This window comes from Tamandua tetradactyla, chromosome 14, assembly GCF_023851605.1.
Source record: "Tamandua tetradactyla isolate mTamTet1 chromosome 14, mTamTet1.pri, whole genome shotgun sequence".
Taxonomy (NCBI): Eukaryota; Metazoa; Chordata; class Mammalia; order Pilosa; family Myrmecophagidae; genus Tamandua; species Tamandua tetradactyla.
In genome coordinates, this window is record NC_135340.1 from 86,636,960 (window position 1) to 86,658,198 (window position 21,239).

General features: G+C 41.9%; 1 protein-coding gene across 1 annotated transcript; it reads right to left on the minus strand.

Annotated features, from left to right (window-relative positions):
* Positions 1 to 516: 516 nt before the first annotated feature.
* On the minus strand, positions 517 to 2,195 carry LOC143655500 (ret finger protein-like 4A). The gene is made up of 2 exons (XM_077126748.1): positions 1,901 to 2,195; positions 517 to 1,088 (listed from the first exon to the last, which is right to left on the minus strand). Exons 1-2 carry the CDS (start codon positions 2,184 to 2,186, stop codon positions 517 to 519), a joined length of 858 nt encoding a protein of 285 aa, XP_076982863.1. The 5' UTR covers positions 2,187 to 2,195.
* Positions 2,196 to 21,239: the final 19,044 nt, after the last annotated feature.

Below are 21,239 nucleotides of genomic sequence, written 5' to 3' on the forward strand. Positions count from 1 at the left end.
CAAAATGTTTTTTCTTTATAGGTCTCCAGAAACTAATCAAGACCAAGCCGAATGAGTGGAGACACATCTCCCCTTAATCCAGCTCAGCAACCACTCTTGATTAAATCACATCTCTAGGGAGAGGATCTAATTACAGATTCAAACATACAGTATTGAATAGGGATTATTCTGCCTTTACAAAATGAGATTTTGATGAAAACTTGGCTTCTCTAGGAGACATACATCCTTTCAAACCAGCACAAGTGGTCTTGTTTGGGGCTTGGCAAACCATGAAAAATAGAAAAATCTAGCTGAAGTTTGCATAAGATTAGCCCCTAGAGTAGCCTTTCAAATCTAAGTGAATTTTCTCAGCCACTGATACCTTATTTATTATAATTCCTTTCTCTTTTTTGTAATGGGTAAAACTGTACAACTGTTAAAATGTAGCACAAGGTTCTCTGTTACTACTTTGTACAATGGATGTATGAAGTAAAAAATGCCACAGATACAAGGAAAAAGCAATCTTCAACACTAGGTTTATCTGGGGTTCTGTAGGAGGCATGGATTCTTTGGATTCATAGCATGACAAATACTCAGACACCCTTGATCATCATTGCTTGGAATTGAAGGAGAAAAGAATGGGCGCAGTGGCTCTGAAGCTGAAATTTTGGTGAATGTGAAAATATGGGATCCATCAGTAATATCACAAAAAGAAAGATTTCCAATATCCATATCAAGGAAAATCCCCACTTGATACAACCAGGGATTCACCCAGACAGCAGTCTGTGGCTCAGTGCTGGCTGAGAAAACTTTTCCATCTCTCAAACCCACAGTCCAGAAGCCATGCTCTGAAGACCGAAGAATGGTTCCTTGTCGGGGAACAGATTCTTTGCAGACACCCAGATCCCATTCTTTGCTTCTTCCCACATCCACCTCCCAGTAATGGCGGCCTGAAGTGAACCGAGAGGAGCCCAGAACACAAATTGCTGGTCTGAATCTCTCAGCACACTCTTTACGATTTTCTTTGTTACATCCACATCGGACACTCCTCAGGTCATCAGACAGGATTAGGAAGTCATTGGCTGTGTCAACATCCAAGGTCATGTCCACTGTGGAATATAAAGAAAAGTTATCAAATGGACAGACTATACACCCACTCCACTGAAAGTTACTGAAAATGCCCACATATATTGTTCAATTAAATTTTTTTAACACATCTTATTCCTTAAATAAAAAATTTCCTGAGAAAATTTACATGGTAGCCCTTATCGGTCAAAATATCCTCCATATGTTTTAGAGCTGCATGTGCCTTTTAGTCTTAGTAGGAGTTCTGTTTAAATTAGTTTATTTGCCTGCTTGATGGTTATTCTCTTTAATACATAAAATCCATGAAGGATAGCATCACTGTTGTTTTCTCTCAAATTTAATATCTATATTACCACAAAACCTATCAAGTACAGACATATGTGTATTTTGAATGAAGAAAAATATTCTATTTATTGTAAAAGAGTGTTGTAATAATAAACATTGCTTTTCTTTTGATATCCACTCCCATTTCATCTTGGTGGCTAGGCATTTGCATTGGAGACATTTGTATTCCAATTTTTATATCAGTAAGAATTAATGATGAGATCTGAGGCAATGGGTCACATGTGGTATAATGTTAGGCAGCACTGGAAGTACTCAAAATCCAGCTGTGGCTACATTATGGACAATGAAGCTCTAGGGCATGACAAAAGTATATATCCTTACAAATAGACAGGTAGATCCTTCATCTTCACCCAGAGGTGAGAACAACTGTTGCTTGGGCACAGAGAAGTCTTAGGTGCCTGAACTGAATTACTGCCCACATGTAATATTGAACCTTTTAAATAGTTGTTTATTTCAAGGCTCTTTGTGGAAAGATGTGCAGATTCCTTACCTTGGAACTTCAGCATCCTTGGGTTCATCTGTAGGATGGTTTTCAGGTGGGGTTCCAGTTCCTTGACCTTGGAAACCAGCTCTCCCAGCTGGCAATTGGGACTAATGTCATTCCTCTGAGAGACCACAGGGCAGGAAGGACACAATAAACCCTGTCCATGTGGCTCCTTCTGCAGTGAATTGAGGCAGTGCAGGCAGCAGACATATCCACATTTTAAGTATACTGGTTTGTCAAGATAAGCCATGCAGATAGGACATCTACTTGCTTCTTTAAAGTGTTCAGCCATGATCACTGTCTGGGTTAAATGAACATGACAATAAACTTTCCATGAATTAAATGACCTGGGACTCTTTCATGTTTATATGCATAAAGTTGTCATATACCTCTACATGCAATCACTAGCTCAAGGTAATTAAAAATACAGTGAACATACAAATATAAAATCTCATGCCTTCAAACTTCTGATATTTGGAATCCAGTTGTAATGAAGAATGGAATTCATTACTCAGCTTTAAAATATCTAGACCTGGGCTGTCCATGTGTTAGGCACAAAACTCACATGGTACATGTGCACATAAAATTTACTTGCTCTAAACTGAGATATGCAATGAGTGTAAAATATAAATGCTATTTTGAAATATAAGTTTAACAGAATGTAAACTATCTTTTTAATAGCTGTTTCAAGTCAATTATATGCCAAATAAAACCATTTAGGACATTTAATTAATTTCACTTGTTTTGTTTTTGTTTGTTTGTTTTTTTACTTTTTTAATGCAGTTACTAGAAAATGTATAATTGCATGTGTGAGTCACACTATTCTATTGGACACTGCTGGTCCAGAATCAGAGTTTTTTGACATCCTCCAGCTGGTCTAACTTGCCTGTGACAAAAACCCAAAGCAGCAGGTGAAAGGTTAAAGAAGCCAATGGGAGAACCTCAATTCACTGTCTGGTACCGTTATTAAGCTATGATTTGATTGAGGAAAATGAAGAATATAGCATTTCTTCAGCCCGAGTATTGAAAATTTAGGTTTTGCCTACTGTTACTGGAGCTGTGGGACCAACAGTTCCCAAATGCATACTGGGTGTGGTATTGAGTTGGCTTCTGACAACATTTGCTGCCTGAATAAATTATCCATTGTCCAGTCCTAGTTTTCTCTTATCTGCACTTCGTAGAAATTTCAAAAAAAACATAGAAATTACATAAGAGTTGACTTACCTCTTGTGTTAGTTTGCTAGCTGCCAGAATGCAATATACCAGAACTTGAAAGGCTTTTAAAAGGGGGAATTTTACAAGTTACAAGTTTACAGTGCTAAGGAAGTGAAAGTTGGAAGTGAACTAAGGCACCAACAAGAGTTTCCCTTCATTCAAGAAAGGCCGAAGGGTCAGGAAGTCCTCTGTCTTGGCTCTCTCCAGGTTCTGCCTTGCTTAACATCTCATGGCAGTGTCTCCTAGGCTCCAAGCATCAAATATCCGTGTCTCAGTTCTCCGCATGTCCGCCGCTGTGTCAGCTCAACTGTGAAGTTTCCATCGGCTCTGAGGCGTCTATAGTTTCTGACACTCACCAAAATGTCTCCTCTTTTAAAGGATTCCAGAAATCTAATCAAGACCCACCTGGCAAAGGGTGGAGTCACATCTGCATCTAATAAAGGTCACACCCAATTGTGGAGATAATCTAATAGAAAGTTTCAAACCTATAGTATCGAATCAGGATTCAAAGAAACAGCTACCTCCACAAGATTGATTCCGGATAAAAATGGCTTTTCCGGGGTAATTCAGACTTTCAAATTAGCACACCTTCCCTCCACTAGGTTCTTCTCTGGCTGCAGCCTCGTCTACTGTCAACTTACTCTGGAGTGACATCTATTGAGAAAGGGCTTGTATTGGTGAGGGGCCCTCTTCTGACTTCATATCCTGCCTCTCTGCTTTATTTAATCAAGTTGATTTAATTGTGGTACAAATAGGTTTTTCCTGAGAACAGAGAGATTGCCACAAAGGAGGTAATTCTATCTTGGAAGTCTGTTCTTCCTAATAATATGGGCAAATATTGCCATGTATCATTCTAGATTGCATATTAAACATTTCTTCTGATGATGTACATGCTGGTTTGAAAGGATGTACGTCCCTTAGAAAAGCCACGTTTTAATCTAAATCCCATTTCATAAAGGCAGAATAATCCCTATTCAATACTATATGTTTGAAACTGTAATCAGATCATTTCCCTGCAGATGGAGATTTAATCATGAGTGGTTGTTAAACTAGATTAGGTGACGACCTGTCTCCACCCATTTGGGTGGGTCTTGATAAGTTTCTGGAGTCCTATAAAAGAGGAAACATTTTGGAGAATCAAAGAGATTCAGAGAGAGCCATAGAAGAACGACATAACCATGAGAAGCAGAGAGCCCTCTAGCCAGCAACCTTTGGACATGAAGAAAGAAAATACTTCCCAGGGAGCTTCATGAAACAGGAAGCCAGGAGAAGGAGCTAGCAGATGACGCTGTGTTCAGTATGTGCCTTTCCAGAAGCGAGAGACACTCTGACTGTGTCTCCGTGTGCCCTTCCATTTTAGAGAGATACCCTGGACTTCATCGGCCTTCTTGAACCAAGGTATCTTTCCCTGGATACCTTTGATTGGACATTTCTATAGACTTGTTTTAATTGGATATTTTCTCAGCCTCAGAACTATAAACTAGCAACTTATTAAATTCCCCTTTTTAAAAGCCATTCTGATTCTGGTATATTGCTTCTGGAAGCTAGCAAACTAGAACAATTTAAGATATGGAATTTGGGTACAACTTTTAAAAGAAAATATTTGGCATTGTATTATTATTTATGAATACACGTAATTTCAAGTATATAATTTGGTAATAAAATAAAACCTTCTAGCATTTAGATCAAGAGAAATTAATTAAAACTCTTCAGAAGTATTTCCTAAAATCACATGCAGTAACATTTAGTCCCTTTTTCAAAAGACATTTTCCTCTAAGATTGTGAAATTTCAATTTTTTTAAGTTTCATATATGTGGTAGTTAGATTCAGGTGTCAACTTGGCTAGGTGAAGGTGCTTAGTTCTGTTGCTGTGGACATGAGCCAATGGCATGTGAACATCATCTGTTGTTGATTACATCTGCAGTCAGCTAGGAGACGTGCCTGCTGCAATGAATGATATTTGATTTAATTGGCTGATGCTTAAATGAGAGATTCAATATAGCACAGCCCAAGCAGCTCAGCATACCTCATCTCAGCACTCACAGCTCAGCCCAGGCCTTTGGAGATGCAGAAAGGAATCACCCGGGCAAAACTTTCTGGAACCCAGAGGCCTGGAGAGAAGGCCAGCAGAGATCGCCCTGTGCCTTCCCACATAAGAAAGAACCTTGGTTGAAAGTTAGCTGCCTTTCCACTGAAGAACTACACATTAACTAAATAAACCCCCTTATATCGAAAGCCAATCCATCTTTGGTGGGTTGAATTCCAGCAGCTAGCAAGCTAGAACAGTATATATAAGGCCAAGTTGTCCCTCAATAGTTACTCAGCCAGTCAAGTTCATCAGTTTTATCAAAGCATCAAAAAATAAAATATATTTCCTATTATATTTGTTATATTTATCATACTATCATAAGAAGTAGTAAAAATGAGAAACAGTTCATTTTTTCAAAGAAGCATTTTTGTTCTCTACACAAAGAAGTTTTATCTGATAGTAGATGACATAATTAATCATTATTATGGGTTTAAAGAGAGAAAAACAACAATGAGATACGGGCAAGAGGGATTAGGTTACACTTAGATGTTTAAATAGAAAGTGTTTGATTCACAAGGTGATCATTTGCTGGATTTTGCTGGATACTTGTATCATTAGAAGTCCAAAGCAGAAACAATCCATAATCCAAAACTTATTGTTTTGTTCAGGACAAATGAGGAACACAAAGTTTAACAATTATAATCAAAATTTTATTAGACGTCCTTTCACATTGCATTTTCCCGTTGCTTTGGAGCTACAACTATATTTCATATGTACTGGTATATATATGAAGTTCTTATTTCTTAGCTTTTCACTTTTACAACTTTAATTGATTTTGTGGTGATTTTTAGGATAGTGTCACATTTTTAGAAGTAGCTATTCTTGTGTTTATAGTTTCATTTACCTTTTCTCATCGAAGATTGATCCCTAATGTGTTTTACATTTATTTAATTTCAGTCTATCATGAGCAGAACTTACATTTCATTATAATACTAAGTGGTCACTTTTGTGGAGACAACGAATACAGTGATTAGATATTTGCCTCTGGTAGGTAACCCCTATATATCTAGTGCCTGGATTTAAATCCATGTTAACTTCCTGAGTTCAGAGTTCTTGCATTAAGGAGAAGAGTAAATTAAGCTTCCAAGCCAACACCAGGGTTTTGAGTTACCTAAAACAGTTTTTTTCAAATGGGGCTTTGAACAGGGATGAGCTCACCTGCCTTTCCCTGAGCAGTTGTGTGGTGGCCCAAAGGCCAGGTCCCCTCCCAAATATTCATAACAGCCCACTTAAGCCAAGGAGAAACACTGAGAAAGTAAAGAATCTCCCAGGACGTAGAAGAATGTAACTACAGAAACATTGAGCGTGCTTAGTCAAAAATAGTAACCTTAGTAAAGCATCAGGTCTTAAGCCCCTTTCCTGATTATGGTAGAGACCCAGTGTCCTCATGCCTCATGGAATGCATTTGTTCTGAAATCATATACTGACTTATGCATTTCTCTTCCATTTGCAGATTGCTAAATATCCCAATGGCCATCACCAGAGATCCTCTCCTATTCATAAGAACCAATAAACTTACTTCTACTTCTGTGTCTGGCATGTTTTTCAGTCTTGCAACCACATCCACCCATGATATCCAGGAATTAGGTCTGGGATGGAATAAGTGGTAAGGCCAGCTATGATTGGCATTACTAATCCAAATGTGTCCAGTGTTTGAAGTTACTTAATCCTTTTCTAAACTGTTTCTAACTTTTTCATATATTGTGATGTAGCCAGAAACAATTATCTATAACTGTTATAAGTCATTAAACTATAACCCAGATCATTTATTTCTTTGATGATGATCTTATACTTTATAACTGCATAATCCTAACCCTGTAACTGCACAGTAAGGAGATAACTTGTGGGTGGCTGGACATGTATCCCCTTATAGTCTGATACTATTGGGTTTAGTCCCTCAATGTTCATTAATTAAGTAACATGAGTTAGCCATTCCAGAACTGACCAAACCTGGTCTAATCAGAATTGGCCCACACCTGACATGCTCAGTAGCCTAAACCTTGAACTTCAAATGAGCTAAGCATGTGGCAATCTGCACATACACAGACATGAGACTATCTCTAACCTCCTCATCTAGACCTGCTTGCCTTTGTTTAAATGCTATAAAACACTGGCAATTTCTCCAATTAGGGGAGACAAATGGGAGAAACCATACTCCTGTCTTCCTGAGGCGAGTCATTGCTAAATAACCTTATTCTTCTCTCTACATTGGGTGTACTTCTAGACCCCAGTGTGCATCCAGCAAGGACTTACTTGTGAACCGCAACAGAAGGAGGGCGGTGCCGCCCACACAGGAATGCAATCAACTGAGTCTCTCCCTCTCTGCTTCACTCGCTCTCCTTTCCCCCTGCCCCATCTTCCTTGTCCTCCTAGAAAGCTTGATGGACTCTCAAGATGGAGGAAGAGGGGAGAAGGTTCCCGAGAGACACCTTCCCGGCTCAGGTGAAGGAGGTAAATCCACAGGAATAAAGGAAGGGCCCACAGCGAGATGTAAGGAGACCTGTGAGGGACCCCCTGGCGAGAGAAGGAGCCGACAGGAGGAAACCATTTCCCCTAAGTCTTGTTGCCTGCGGGTGCTCGCGTCAGCAGAGGATGGTAGAAACAAGCCCGAGGCAGACCAGGAACCAGCAGTCAGGGGCGCTGCCTTCCCCGCCCTTCTTCCAGGCGGTGGAGGGAGGGCCCTGGTGTGGGTGGGACCTTCTATTCTAAACGGACGGGGCGGAGCTTTCCTCCCCTCTTGCCCCTCCCTCCGCTGGGTGTCAGGTCTGCAGGCCCTTCTCCTGCCCCCTTGGTTTACGAGTAATGTAATGAAGGAAAGAATGAATGTGTTTACTTGTTTATTATTTTCATAGACAGATCTTGTGATCATTCATCATGGATGTAATTGGTAACCACAGTGGTTATTTGTTATCATCCTCCTCGTCATTGTTCTGAGAAAACAAATGAAGTCGATATTTATGATCGTGGGCATTGCTGTTGTGTGTGTTGAGACACCGAATAAAGTCTCCATCGATCCAAGGCGAGGGCACGATTTCTTGAACAGGATGACAGAGGGGTCCCTCCAGCCACGGGTTCCCACTTCCTTGAGGCATCCAGTCGTTCACCGTCCCTCCCTGCACCGACTGATCTCATCGGTTTACTGGCTTGAGCCCCGGCGCCTCAATCTTCCTTATCGGACCCACTGGTTTTAGTTTCACTGTCTCCACCCGGATGCTTTCTATTAGGGGATCTCATAGGACTTATCCCGCATGCCCTACACTTCTCTGAACTTGCGCTCTGTCCCTTCTTGCCACCATCCTCCCGTGGGTGACCTGGAAATCCAGTGAGCACCACACCCGACGGGTTTTGGTCTGCTCCACTGCGTGGTGGCGCTGACCGCTGGGCAGAGCCTGGGGAGCCGTTCTGACCATGTGCTCAGGGTGCCCCCTAATGGACTTAGGAGACAGAGGGAGAGACCCCGCTTGGTGTCCCATCCTGGGTGAACATCTCTCTCTTTCCTCCACACTCCCAGTAAACTCCCAGTTCCCTTGACACTGAAAACTTTATATCTTGAGTCCCAATCGGGGGGGGTTCCCGTGGGTCTTTGACACCATTGTCTCTTCTCTCAGCATCCATTCTATTTCCTGCTCTTCACCTTCTCCTTTGTTTGCACGAGGGCTCCACCTGAAAGGTGATCCTCCCTGATAACCTCAGAGTTGTCAGGTACCCGAGCACTTCTGGATGAGAGCCTTTTCCTTTGGGTCTCCCCTCACCCCGGAAGCTCCCTTGCTGCCTTGGTTCCCCTTCAGGACCTGGGATTGGATCCCAACACCCGCCTGCACAATGCCACATACACTAGGTAGGAAAGTGCTGAACCAGTTTATGATTCCGGGTTTGTCCTGGTGCCTGAATCATAGTCAGGCCTAGCTTTCGGAAATCAGGTCCGAGGTGGGCCTGTCTTTAGAAGGGTTCCACAGAGCACTTGGAGGATTCGCGGATTTGACACTCCGCGAATCCTCCAAACCACAGGGAGGGGATGGTTCCTCTTCTGCAGGGTCGGTGCATCAGGCCTAGCGCTCGCCCAGGCCTTCCTCAGCGTCATCGCCCTCTTCTGTGCTGCTGCTCGTCCTTCCCCTCTGAGGCGCACATCTGGGAAAAGCTCATGAGTCCCCTCTTCGGTTGCTCACTTCATAACCTCTCCACACTGCCTAGAAAGCCAGGGGTCTGCATATCCTATGGTCTGCTCTGGGCCAAAGGTTTCTGTGTCTGCTTGGATGGTCCTGGAGAATCACTCGTGTGGGTCCAGATCTGCCTGTGAGCTTCTCAATAATTTTGCAAGTCATGAATGTTAGGGTGATCTCTGAGCTCTGAATTCGATTTTATTGGTCCATAGGTCTGTCCTTGTGCCTCAACTCTTTATTTTTTTGAGTATTGTAACTTTGGAATAGCTTTTAAGATTGGGATGGATGAGTCCTACAACTTTGTTCTTCATTTGAAAGATGGCCTTGGCTATTTCATTGTTTTTTTTCCATTTCTGCAAAGAAGATTGTTGGAATTTCTATTGGGATTGCACGGAAACTATAGATAACTTTGTTTAGAATTGACATCCTAATATTTAGTCCTCCAATCCATGGAAAGAATGCCCATCCATTCATTTAGGTAGTCTCTCATTTCTTTCAGCAGCATTTTGTAGTTTCCTTTGTACAGGTCCTTTCCATCCTTGTTTAGGTTTATTCCTAGATAGTTGATCATTTTAGTGGTTATTATAAATGGAATTTTTGTCTTAATTTTTTCTTTGGATTCTTCACAGATAAAGTATAGAATCACTGCCGATATAAGGGTTTGATCTCGTACCCAGCCACTTTGCCAAATTCATATATTAGCTCTTGGAGCTTTCTGTGGATTTTTCAGAATTTTCTGCGTATAAGATGATGTCACATACAGATAAGGAGAATTTTACTTCATCCTTTTCAATTTGGTTGCCTTTTATTATTTTCCTGCCCAATTGCTCTGGCAAGAACTTCTAATACAATGTTGAATAACAGTGTTGTGTCCACTACGTCCTTAGGTTTTCCAAAAGACTTCATAAATAAGGGACAAGCCTTTCTTTCTGTCGTAATCACATGCTATTCTACAGGAGCCATATTCATTAATGGTAAGGGGTGATCAGGCCTCAGAGAGGGCGGAGTGCATAAACTGGGGAGGCTTGCTGCCACCCCATTTTTCTGGATGGGTTGAGATTGTGCCCTGCAGTTGGCAGAGAGCTCACGTGCAGCCACAATCTTTGGAGAGGGTGGAGCCAATAAAAGGTGGTCTGCTCGAGGTGCCCAAGGTCGCAAACTCCACCCTCGTATTCACAGAGAGCAAAGCTGCTGCATAGGCCCTTGGAAAGGGAGGCACTGCTACTTCTAAAGCCCTGAGGATAAATGACTTTGAAATCCAATGGAGGTTGCCTTGCAGATTTTCAGAACTGTAAGGGTCTGGTGACCCCTGCTTTCCCTCTAATTTCTCCCTACTGAAAGTGGAAATATCTATCCTATGATGATCCCTCATTTGCATATTGGCAGCAAATAAGTTGTTCTGAGTTTTACAGGTCCAGAGGCAGTGGGACCATTTTGTTTGCTTTAGAAAAGACCATGCCAATAATAGACTTTCATGAGATTTTGTACTGATTTAACTTTCTATTGTATTTGTATTGTTATTAAAATATTTTAAAGCTTTGTGATATTATAATGGAGTGAATGCATTTTGTACATGGAAAATCACGTCTTTTGGGGGGTCCAGAGGGTAGAAAGTGCATGTTTGGAAGTATTATGTACCCCAGAAAAGCCATGTTTTAATACTGATCCAATCTCTTGGAGGAAGTCTTTTTCCTTTTAATTCTGGGCTTGAAATTTGGATTCGATTTTCTCCACAAAGATATGAAATACCCAACTTTGAATGTGACCTCTGATTAGAGGGAGATGTGACCTTAGCCATTCCGGGTGGGTCTAGATTAGTTTATTGGAGTCCTTTAAAAGGGGAAATATTTTGGAGGGAGTCAGAAATGTCAGAGCCGAAGGAAATGACAGAAGCCTCAGAGCTTATAGAAACTTCACAGCAGAGCTGACACAGATGTGGGCACACGGAAACCAGAGACACGGATATTTGGAGATGCTTGGAGTGCAACAGACATTGCCATGAGATGTTAAGAAAACCAGAACCTGGACAGAGCCAAAGGAAGTCAAGAGATGAAAGCCAGCCCTGGAGACTTGAAGTGAGGAATCCCTATGGGAACAGGAGCTGGAAGCAAAGGAGCCCAGGAGCCCGGAACCAGCAGGTGCCCCTAGTCAGGTGACTACCCAGTTGACAGAGGTGTTCCTGACACATCAGACTTTTTTAAGTGAAGGTAACCTATTGTTGGTGCCTTCACTTGGACACTTTCACTTCCCTAGAACTGTAAACCCATAACTTATTAAATCTCCCCTTTTAAAAACCGTACCAGTTCTGGTGTATCACACTCCAGCAGCTTGCTAAGTAACATAGGGTTTGGGAGGGAAAGAGTTCTATAATCCTATCATTTGGTCTCAGTCCTGTAGAAGGCCATTGCCCCTGAGCAATAATAGTTACAAGATCGATTCTCACCTACCCCAACCCCACACCCTTAGATTGGACAGGATATGTATAGCTGTCTGGGATTGTTTATTTTCCTTATCCAAGATCAGAGGTTAGAGGCAGCAGGAGGTACATATTTCTCTTCCTCCACCTCAGTTAGGTTTCAGTAAAATGGGTGGTTTTGAGAGCAGTCCTCTGTTAAGGAGAAGAGACCACCCTTGACACTTTCCAAAATGACTAGTGTACACTACAATTGTTAGAAGCATGAGGAGAATTTCCTCCATTCCTAACAGTTAGACCCTGGTGGGGCTCCTGGAGGTAAAACTCAGGAACGCATGTGGCCTCCCCTTGAACTGAGCCCCTGGAGTCTTGAACTCTCAATTTAGCTTATATAGTGCCTCCTGCAGTGAGTCAGCTACAGCTAAGCATTTCTACTGGTCAGGACTGCCACCAAAGCTTTGCTCCTGGCCTCCTTCTCCGGGAAATCTGATTTTTCTTCATTGACTTTTCTGCTATTAGAGTGACTATGTTTTGAATTTTGTCCTCAAATCCCTGGTGTTTCTAGGAAGAGCTGCTGTTTTACAATTGGTTGAGCTTTCAACTGGAGGTTAGGATGGGGGTTATGGCCTCTAAGGTTCTCCTGTGCAGACTGGACATCAGAAACTGCACAGTGAACATTAAAGACCCTATTAAACATGTAAAATATTTAAGATAATCTACTGAGGAATTTAATTCCATCATAGGCAGTAAGTGTTCACATGAAACTAATGAGGATTGGCCATGCAGAAGGAGCACAGATGTCAGTGCCTTTTATGCACTGGCTGGGTTTGAGGACCCATGTGTGCCTGGCCTTATTGGCACTGCCTCAGTAACTGCTTTCCTCAAATAACTAGCAGATCCAGCCTTCGATGAGTGAAGGCAACAAAAACTTCAAACTTCCTAAGCATGTTCAGGAAAATATAACTATTGTCAAATCTGGACTCTGCCTGTTTTTGTAGATTCAGAAGTTCTAAAAAGTTCAATTCATTTGAACAGCCACAAAATACTTAAAAAATGATATTTCAGCGTGTTTGAATACTATGTGTAATTCACATTTCCATGTCCATGAATAAATTGTTATTAGAGCATAACTTTGCTCATTCTTTTCCCTGTTCTCTTCTACTGCTTCATCACTGTGACATCAGGATTGAGTAGTCCAAACAGAACACTTATGGCCCATAGGACAACAAATATCACTCTCTGGGCCCTAATGAAGGATGCATAATAGCACCCACTCTATCCCATGGCCCAGAGGAGATGCTTACTTAGCATGACCTACATTGCCCCAGGAAGGTCTAGGGCCTCAAGCTTCCTCTTCTGCCGAACATCTAGTCCCATTGCAGAGCCAATGATCATGTAAAAAGCTTCCAAGCTGCCCCATCTCTTACAGAGGGTTCATCCTTCTGCTAAGAGGTGGTTTGGATTCCAGGCCCATTTGTGTAGGAAACAGAGGCTGGTGGGGCAGGTGTTCTTTTAAACCCTTGCCAAACTGCTGACTTCCACTAGACCTCACCTCCTGTTCACTGTCAAACTTGGTCTGATAATGGTATTTGCACATCCTGACTCCACAAGGAGGTTTTATGCTTTAATCCTCTGTTTCTTGATTTCAGGAGTGGTCAGCTTCTTGTTTGAACTCACAGAGATAGAGGACAAATCCATGTTTGTTGGGTCATCCACTTCCTCTAAGTAGAATCCCTGCAGCTCTCACATCCCCACTTGGGCCCATCTTCAAGTCTTCCCCATATGATCTTAGGCTACATTTTATGTAGGACAGGCCCCTTGAGCCTCCCCCCCATTATTTCAACACAGGAATCATCCATTTGTGGCAGTCTTTAAAAGTTTGTAGTTCTTGGAGCTCTGTCAGTTCCTGGCCATCCTCTGAAATCGGGAGTGGCACAGCCTGCATTTTCCTGATTCCCTGACCAAGCACAGTATCTGGCTGGTGTGGGAGAATGGAAACCCACCTTCCTTGTCTCGAGGTAAACAAACTGTGGTGTGAGACTGAGACTGGGACCTCACCTGGAATCACACTTTCATTTGACATCTTCTCTCCTTGATTTCACTGGAACATCTGTATAATATCCCTGACACTGACTACTTGTTGAAGGCTCCACTTCTTGTAAACCCCACTTAGGGCAGTATGCCACCAATTGCGATGGATGAATAAGTGTTCATGTTATAGACATCTTATGATTCAGTGAACAGGAATGCCATTAAAGAGCATGTGTTTTCAGAATAGACACTTTTGGGTGGGGAGCCTCTTGGCTACCTTTCTTCACTGTACTTTCATGCAAATCCTATTTGATCCTCACAGTCCACCTTTCCTGGGATTTCATTTAGAGAAATATATGTGCTTTTTCCGTCCTTGCTTCAGGAAACACTCCCTGACTATCTCCTCCCTTCCTATGTCATCATCTCACCCTTCGTATACACTGAATCCTCTTGGGGTATGCGCTTTCTGGACAGTGGGGAGGGAGAACCCTTTTTATGTAGCTCAGGTTTTGATCTCTCTGCCACTTGACTTCTTTGACTCCCTAACCATAAGGGAAAGCTTCACTTGTCATGAAATGCAGATGAGTGACCCAATTCTGTACCACACACAATGATCATATTTAAAGACTGCTGTCCAGCAGCAAATTTCCCCAGGGCATGCCATTCATTCTGCAAGTGTTTATTAAGCAATTACTATGTGCCAGGCACTCTGGTTAACACTCAGCTTGAATTAGGCCAATGAGGTCCTCACACTCATGGTTCCTACATTCTACTATATGGAGGCACTCATTCACTCAACTTGTACATATTAGATGCCTAAGGTTTGCCAGGTATTCTTGTCGATGCTAGAAACAAAGCAGTGCACCAAACAGAGAAGCCACAAAGCTCTCAAGAAGCTCATACCTTAGTAAAACACAAATGAGCAAACAGTAAACAGTATGCTTTCACATACTGATTAATGCTTTAAAGGAAAAGACTGAATAACATTGTGTGGCTTGTTGGAAGAAAATTATTAGACGAAGGGGCAAAAAGAATCCCGGAGGTGGTGTTTCATCTGAGACCTGTGTGATATAAAGGTTGAGTCAGGTGAAGTAATGAAGGGGATGGGAAGGGGGGCAACATACCCTTTGAGACATAGAGAGTGGGCTTTGGGACTGGAACAGGGATGAGGAAAGGGGGAGGAAGACAGATTAGGCAGTGTGGGGTCAGATCACAAGAACTGTGATGAGAAACAATTGTGTGGTCTGTATTTTGGATGAAGACCTAGAGAAAAGGAGAGAGGAGGTCACCAGGCAGCAATTTGCTGATCTCCAGGCTCCTTCTCAACTCTGAAGGTCTTGGATTCCACTTCTCTACTCAACAACCTTTGCCAGGAAAGAGCATAAGTACACCATAAAACGTGTCCTACAAATTTAAAAGGATTCAAGGCATGCAAAGTAATATTGAAATATAATGAGTACATATTGGTTTGTTGCACTAATTGCTCTGCTTTTGTGTATACTTGAAAATTACCAAAATTAAAGGTGTTGCATATGCTGAATTCTCCTTCCTAGATCTGTTTATCTCCATGGTGTCCAATCCTGGATATTTGCACCAAACTCCTGCAGGAGCCCAAATCTTGATTGGAGTATTTCTCCTCTTTACATCTACTCTGGACCAGCCCTCTCAGCTTTCTCCCCACCCTCACATAGGTCCATGTCGTTATCCTGAGAACTTGTGAATATATTAACTTCCATGGGAACAGGGATCCTGCAGATTTGATTTTGTTAAAGATCTTGAGGTAGGAAGGTTACTCAGGTGGGCCAATGCAATCACTAGGGTCCCTATTAGAGTGAGGGGGTTAGAGTCAGGTTCAGGTTGGCTGTGTGAGGACAGAAGCAGAGCTTGGGGTTACATGCATTGAAGATGGGGAAAGGGGGTCACAAATCAAGGAATATGGCAGTTCAGCTAAGCTGGAGAGGCAAATACCTTGTGTCTTCACTCAGAACATCCAGAGGAAACCAGTTCTGCTGCCACTTTGATCTTAGCCCCTTAATACTCATTTGCACTTCGGACCTCCAGAGGTGTAAGAGAATCAATGTGGTTTGTTTTAATTTTTTGCCTAGGCAGGTTTCAGGAATCAACCGCAGATCTCAGACATAGCAGGCAAAAATTCTGCCACTGAGCCGCCATTTTATCACCTTCAATATGGATTGTTTTAACCCACAAGTATTGTGGTAATTTGTTACAGCAACCCTAAGAAACTGTCATAGTAATTTATTAGTATCTTATACAGTATAAATGCAAAAATGGATAGTGATAATGGCAGCTTCACCTCGTGAATATAATTATCACCACCAAATTGTACATGCAAAAGTGATTAAAAGCAGAAATTTGGTTTGTGCATATGTTACCATAATGAAAGGTACAAAAAACTTTCCACACACAACAATGTTTCCATCATGAAAAGACTCATTTTCATTGGCTTTAAAGTAAATGCAGATCAAGGTTACAATGTGATACCACCTCACACCTATAAGAATGAGTGCTATTAAACCAACAGGAATCTATAAACGTTGGAGAGGATGTGGAGAAACTCGGACACTTATGCACTGCTGGTGGGAATGTACAATGGTGGAGCCACTATAGAAGACTGTTTGGCAATTCCTTAGGAGACTAAATATCAAGTTGCACTGTGACCAAGCAATAGCACTACATAGTATATAGGAAGAAGAGCTGAAAATGATGACACAAACAGACATTTGAACACCGATGTTCACAGGCGGATTATTCACAGTCGCCAAGAGATGGGAAGAAACCATATACCCAGCAACAGAAGAGTGGACCAACAAACTGTGGTATATACATACAATGAAATATTATGCAGCAGGAAGACAAAATGAAGTCCTGAAGCCATGACAATATGGATGAGCCTTGAGGACATAATGCTCAGTGAAATTAGCCAGACACAAAAGGATAGATACTGTATGATTCCACTTTTGTGATCAGAATAAAGGTATAGTCAGAGGTCTATAATACAGAATATAAGGAACTGAGAGATCCATAGAAGCTAGAGATGGGTGAACTGTTAACTAACAAAGTTGAACGCAAATGTAAGGAAATGGATAGAAGTGAAGGTGGTTCTCTAGTGGGTCTATAAGTAAGATTATCATCTTGAAGATGAACAAGATTGAAAGGGGTTGTACAGACCTCCGTGTCCCACTGATTAACCCTGGAAATATGTGTTAATTGAACTAAAATTCTTTTTAGAACTAAAAAGAACTAAAATATTAGTTCTTGCAAGAATTACGTCAAAGATATGATTCTTACGGAAAGAGCATTTAAGTCCAAGGTACAGTGGGAAAACTGCTATTGCATGTCATGAGCTATATTGAAAGGAAACCATCAGGACTACCACAGCAATAGCAGAGGGAAATAATAGTGGGAGGGACAAGAATTAAGAGGAGGTTTTGATTTCTTATTTAGTGAGAGTGTATTAATTGATTTTCTTTCTCTTGGGAACAATAGAATTATGTAAAATTGAGAATGTTGATGGGCTGTGGACTTAGGGCTCTCTACATGATACACGATGAGTGGAGGTGTCTGAAGGATGCACTGACAGAGAAGTGGATTGGGAAACAATGGTGTATACTTATAAAGAAGGCTGTGCTGCTATAAAAAGGAACAGAGTCGTGAGGTGTGCAACGATATGAATGAACATGTGGGACATTTGATGAGACAAAATAAGCCAGAAACAAAAGAACGAGAATGGTATGGTCACCTTTTGAAAATGCTTATAAGAAAACAGAGGCCTAGATTGTAAGCTTTTAGAGCAGACACATAAAGTCCGGAGTGGTGATTATTAATTTCTGGAGTTTGAGAGGCTGTTTTGTGTATATATCCTGGTATTTAGAGATAAGAGCAAAACCAAACAGGTTGGGGTTAAAATAATTCAGAATATAGGGGTAAGGAAGACAGTGTCTGTATTTTAGAACCACACATACTCTTTGAGACCTATGAAAGAAAGGTTTATTTGGTCTGGAAATGAAATTTTCTGTGTTGCATAATCTAATTCAACCTATCTGTATAGACCATTTCAACAGCTGAAACACTGGGAGACCAGAATAAGAAGTGGTCCTTTAATCCTGTATTGATTATTGTAATGCCTGGATACATCCTAGAGTATATTCAGCAGATATCAAAAAGTATTGGCAAAGTCCCCTGAGGAAGAAGAGAAAGAATGTGGAACTATTAAACCTTACAATCAGGGAATCCCCTTATACTGCATCAAATTTTAGAGACACCCAAGTCAATAGGACATGCCCTTGATCATGAGCCCTACTTTTGTCAAGCCTATGTAGGTAGTAGAGAAGCTTAGACTCCCTATAGGCATGCCAAAGAGTTACTCCTGGAGGACTTCTTTGGTGGCTCAGATGTGGCCTCAGTCTTTCTAAGCCAACTCTGCAAGTGAAATCATTGCTCTCCCCACTACGTGGCAGATGACACATAACATCCAGGGGTGAAATTCTCCTTGACAATGTAGGAGGTGACTCCCAGGGATGAATCTGCCCTGACACTGTGATCAACAATACTATCCTGAGCAAAAGGGGGAAAAGAAGTGTAATTAACATAGTATCAGTGGCAGAGAGACTTCAAATAGAGTTGAGAGGCTACTCTGGAGGTTAGTACTATGCAAGCTTCAGTTAGGCCTTGCTACCTATCATAACCTGCCAACCCCCAACCAGGACCATTCCAGCCATTCCTAAAGAACACCTCGGGCAATATATAAGATTCCACAAGGGTTCCATGCACTAGAGTAACTTTCCAGACACCTACAACTTCCAGATGGGTCCCTGGAAACTTAGAAGGCCCAGCCTCTCCAGAACATCAGACAGTTCCATCTCCCTATCCGATGTTAGTGACAGAACCTTCCAATGTGAAAAGTTTAGAATTGCCATAGCCCAAACACCCCTACAGAGAGGGATGGAAAGATCAAGGGAGATGGTGGAGTCATGCAGAAAAGGTAGGATTTAACAAATTAATAGGAATGCTGACTCATTAAATTGAAATCTCTTTTAGTCTCCAATATTTTACAGCAGTTAGAAGTAAAAATCTAAAATTGTGAAATTGTAACCCATGTCAAACTCTGAAATATATTCTACAACTAATTGTGGTGTTGTGGTTTGAAATTTATAGCTTTTTTGTATAAATGTTATTTTTCACAAAAAAAGAAGGAAAAAAAGTCGATTGTGATGACAAAAAAATATTTAAGCCCTTTAGCCTCCTATATTCTGTAGCAGCTAGAAAGAAATATAGAGAGAATCATATGGTAGCCCATGACGAACTCTGGGATCTGTCCTGTAACTACTTGTTGAAAAGTATTCCTTTTTTATTTCTTTGCTTCATGGATATGTTATAGTATACAAATAAAAAAAGTTAAGAATCAAACAAACAAACAAGAAACCCAGAAAGAAAAGGCAGAAGCCTCACTTCCATGATGGGCATAAGAACCACCTCTAATCGAATGCTGACTAATGATGGGCCTCCCTCTCCCAAAGGTAGTTTCCAGAAAGCAAAGGTTGAATAAAATCACACATATCCTTGGCAGTGCTGAAAACTATATATGTGCACATCCATGCGTAGGCCCTATCAGGAGTGAGCAGAGAAGGAAAACAAGCTATTGGACATCTACATGGTGCAAAACAATAAACTCCATGAACTAAGATAGCAGCCTCAGAAAAAAATGCCCCGTCTTAAATGAGCAATTAATGAAACCATAATTCCAATAAGAAGAAGAATTTTATGGAAGCTAAAAGAAAAATCACATAAGCTTCAGATGAAAAAAATAAGATGATTTTCAAAGGCACAATGAGTACACACGTGCACACACACATACACACGCAAAACACACACACACACATACACTTAGTGGCTCCTTCAGACCTACCCAGGTGGAGATCAGGGGAAATGGACCATACACTTGTCTCTTTAGGGTCACCAACCATACTACTTGAAGGATATTCTCACACAGACCACAGGCTAGGCCATTCTGCCTGAACCAACATTCCATGTCTGTCTTCCTCAGCCTGCCCCTCCACAAATCTCTTCTGGGAACCTGGCCCCAACTTAATGTTCAGAAGGGGCCAGGGATGAGCATGGTAACAATGTGTTCAGCCTGCACCAAGCCTGACCAGCACAGTTTTGGGCTCTCCAGTCCCTCCTGGGATTTAGTTATTAGCAGTCTGGCAGTTGCCCCAATGCCCAAGACTCATGCGGTCTCTGCATTTGTGGTTACATGGCTTGCCTCCTTGCCTGGATGCTATTTGGATCAGGATGTGTGCTCTCCTTATGGCTCAGCTGGGTCACTTCTGTTGTCTTCATGGTTCTCTAATTTCATGCCATGGAGTTGGTACAAGTCCCCGGTGCAGTAGGAGGATGCAGAGATAGATGGGGGCAATGATGATGGTCTATGGGGCTGGGATGTGCCAGGCGAGAGGGGAGGAGGTGACATTTGGGATCTGGGCAGAAAGAAATCCCCAAGTTCAGAACTGGCAGGTCCTAGAATCACAGTGTCAACTGAAAATTCATTGTGATATGTCACGAGAACTAGGCAATTAAAGCAGGGCTCTGATTTGAACAAGGCTCAGGGATTTGGCCTCTTAAAAGAACTTCTTGGAAGAAATTAAAGTGCCCCTGGTGTTGCTGGGACTGGACATATTGGGGAGTAACTTCAGGGTTGGGCCCACTGGTTGGAGGCAGCCTTTCTCATTTGACAAGACCAAGGACACTTTCTAGGAAACTTTCCAGCAAGCACTGTTCATCAAGTGTGTAAACCCCGGGAGAGCCTAGCCCCAAGTAGCATGACCCTGATCTTTCCCATACAACCAAAAAGACAGACAGCTCTCCTATCCATTTGACCTGCATTTCTGTACTGTGGGAGAGGGCTATGGGTTGATCCAGTCTTGCCTGGTTCTCTATGAGGCCTCAGATCCTAAGACCTCCTTGTTCATCAGCTCTACATTTCTCCGAGTAAGTGTCCTAGGAGCAGAGAAACACAGATGCTACCCACAATAATGCCGTATTCCAAGGAAGCAGAATTTCTCCTGGAAATACAGGAAATCTCACCAGCCTCCTTGTTTCCCAAGGGCTTTTAGGTTTTCCAGGCTGACATGTGCTTTCCCAACTCACATGTGGGCAACTCATGTTTTTCCTGCAAAGGAATTTTTGGAGCAGGGGTGCGGGGGCATAATCTCTCCTCTCTACTCCCCACACTTGCATCTATCAAGTCTTTCAATTTTCTGTGTGGATGAGTATCGGCCTCCTCCCCCAGAAAATTGCTAGCACCTTTTATTTTGTAATGTATGGAGTAAAAATGAAGTCTAGTTGGAAGGTGGTGCCAGATATCTTTGTTCTTCTCCACAGACATGAGTTTGGAAATGATGCAAACTCTAGGCCGTG

Excerpts from the sequence above, each read along its gene's own strand:
- LOC143655500 (XM_077126748.1), bottom strand. The coding sequence starts at position 2,186 with ATGGCTGAACACTTTAAAGAAGCAAGTAGATGTCCTATCTGCATGGCT. Across the intron at positions 1,089-1,900 it reads AAGGATGCTGAAGTTCCAAG|TGGACATGACCTTGGATGTT; the intron begins GTAAGGAATCTG and ends TATATTCCACAG.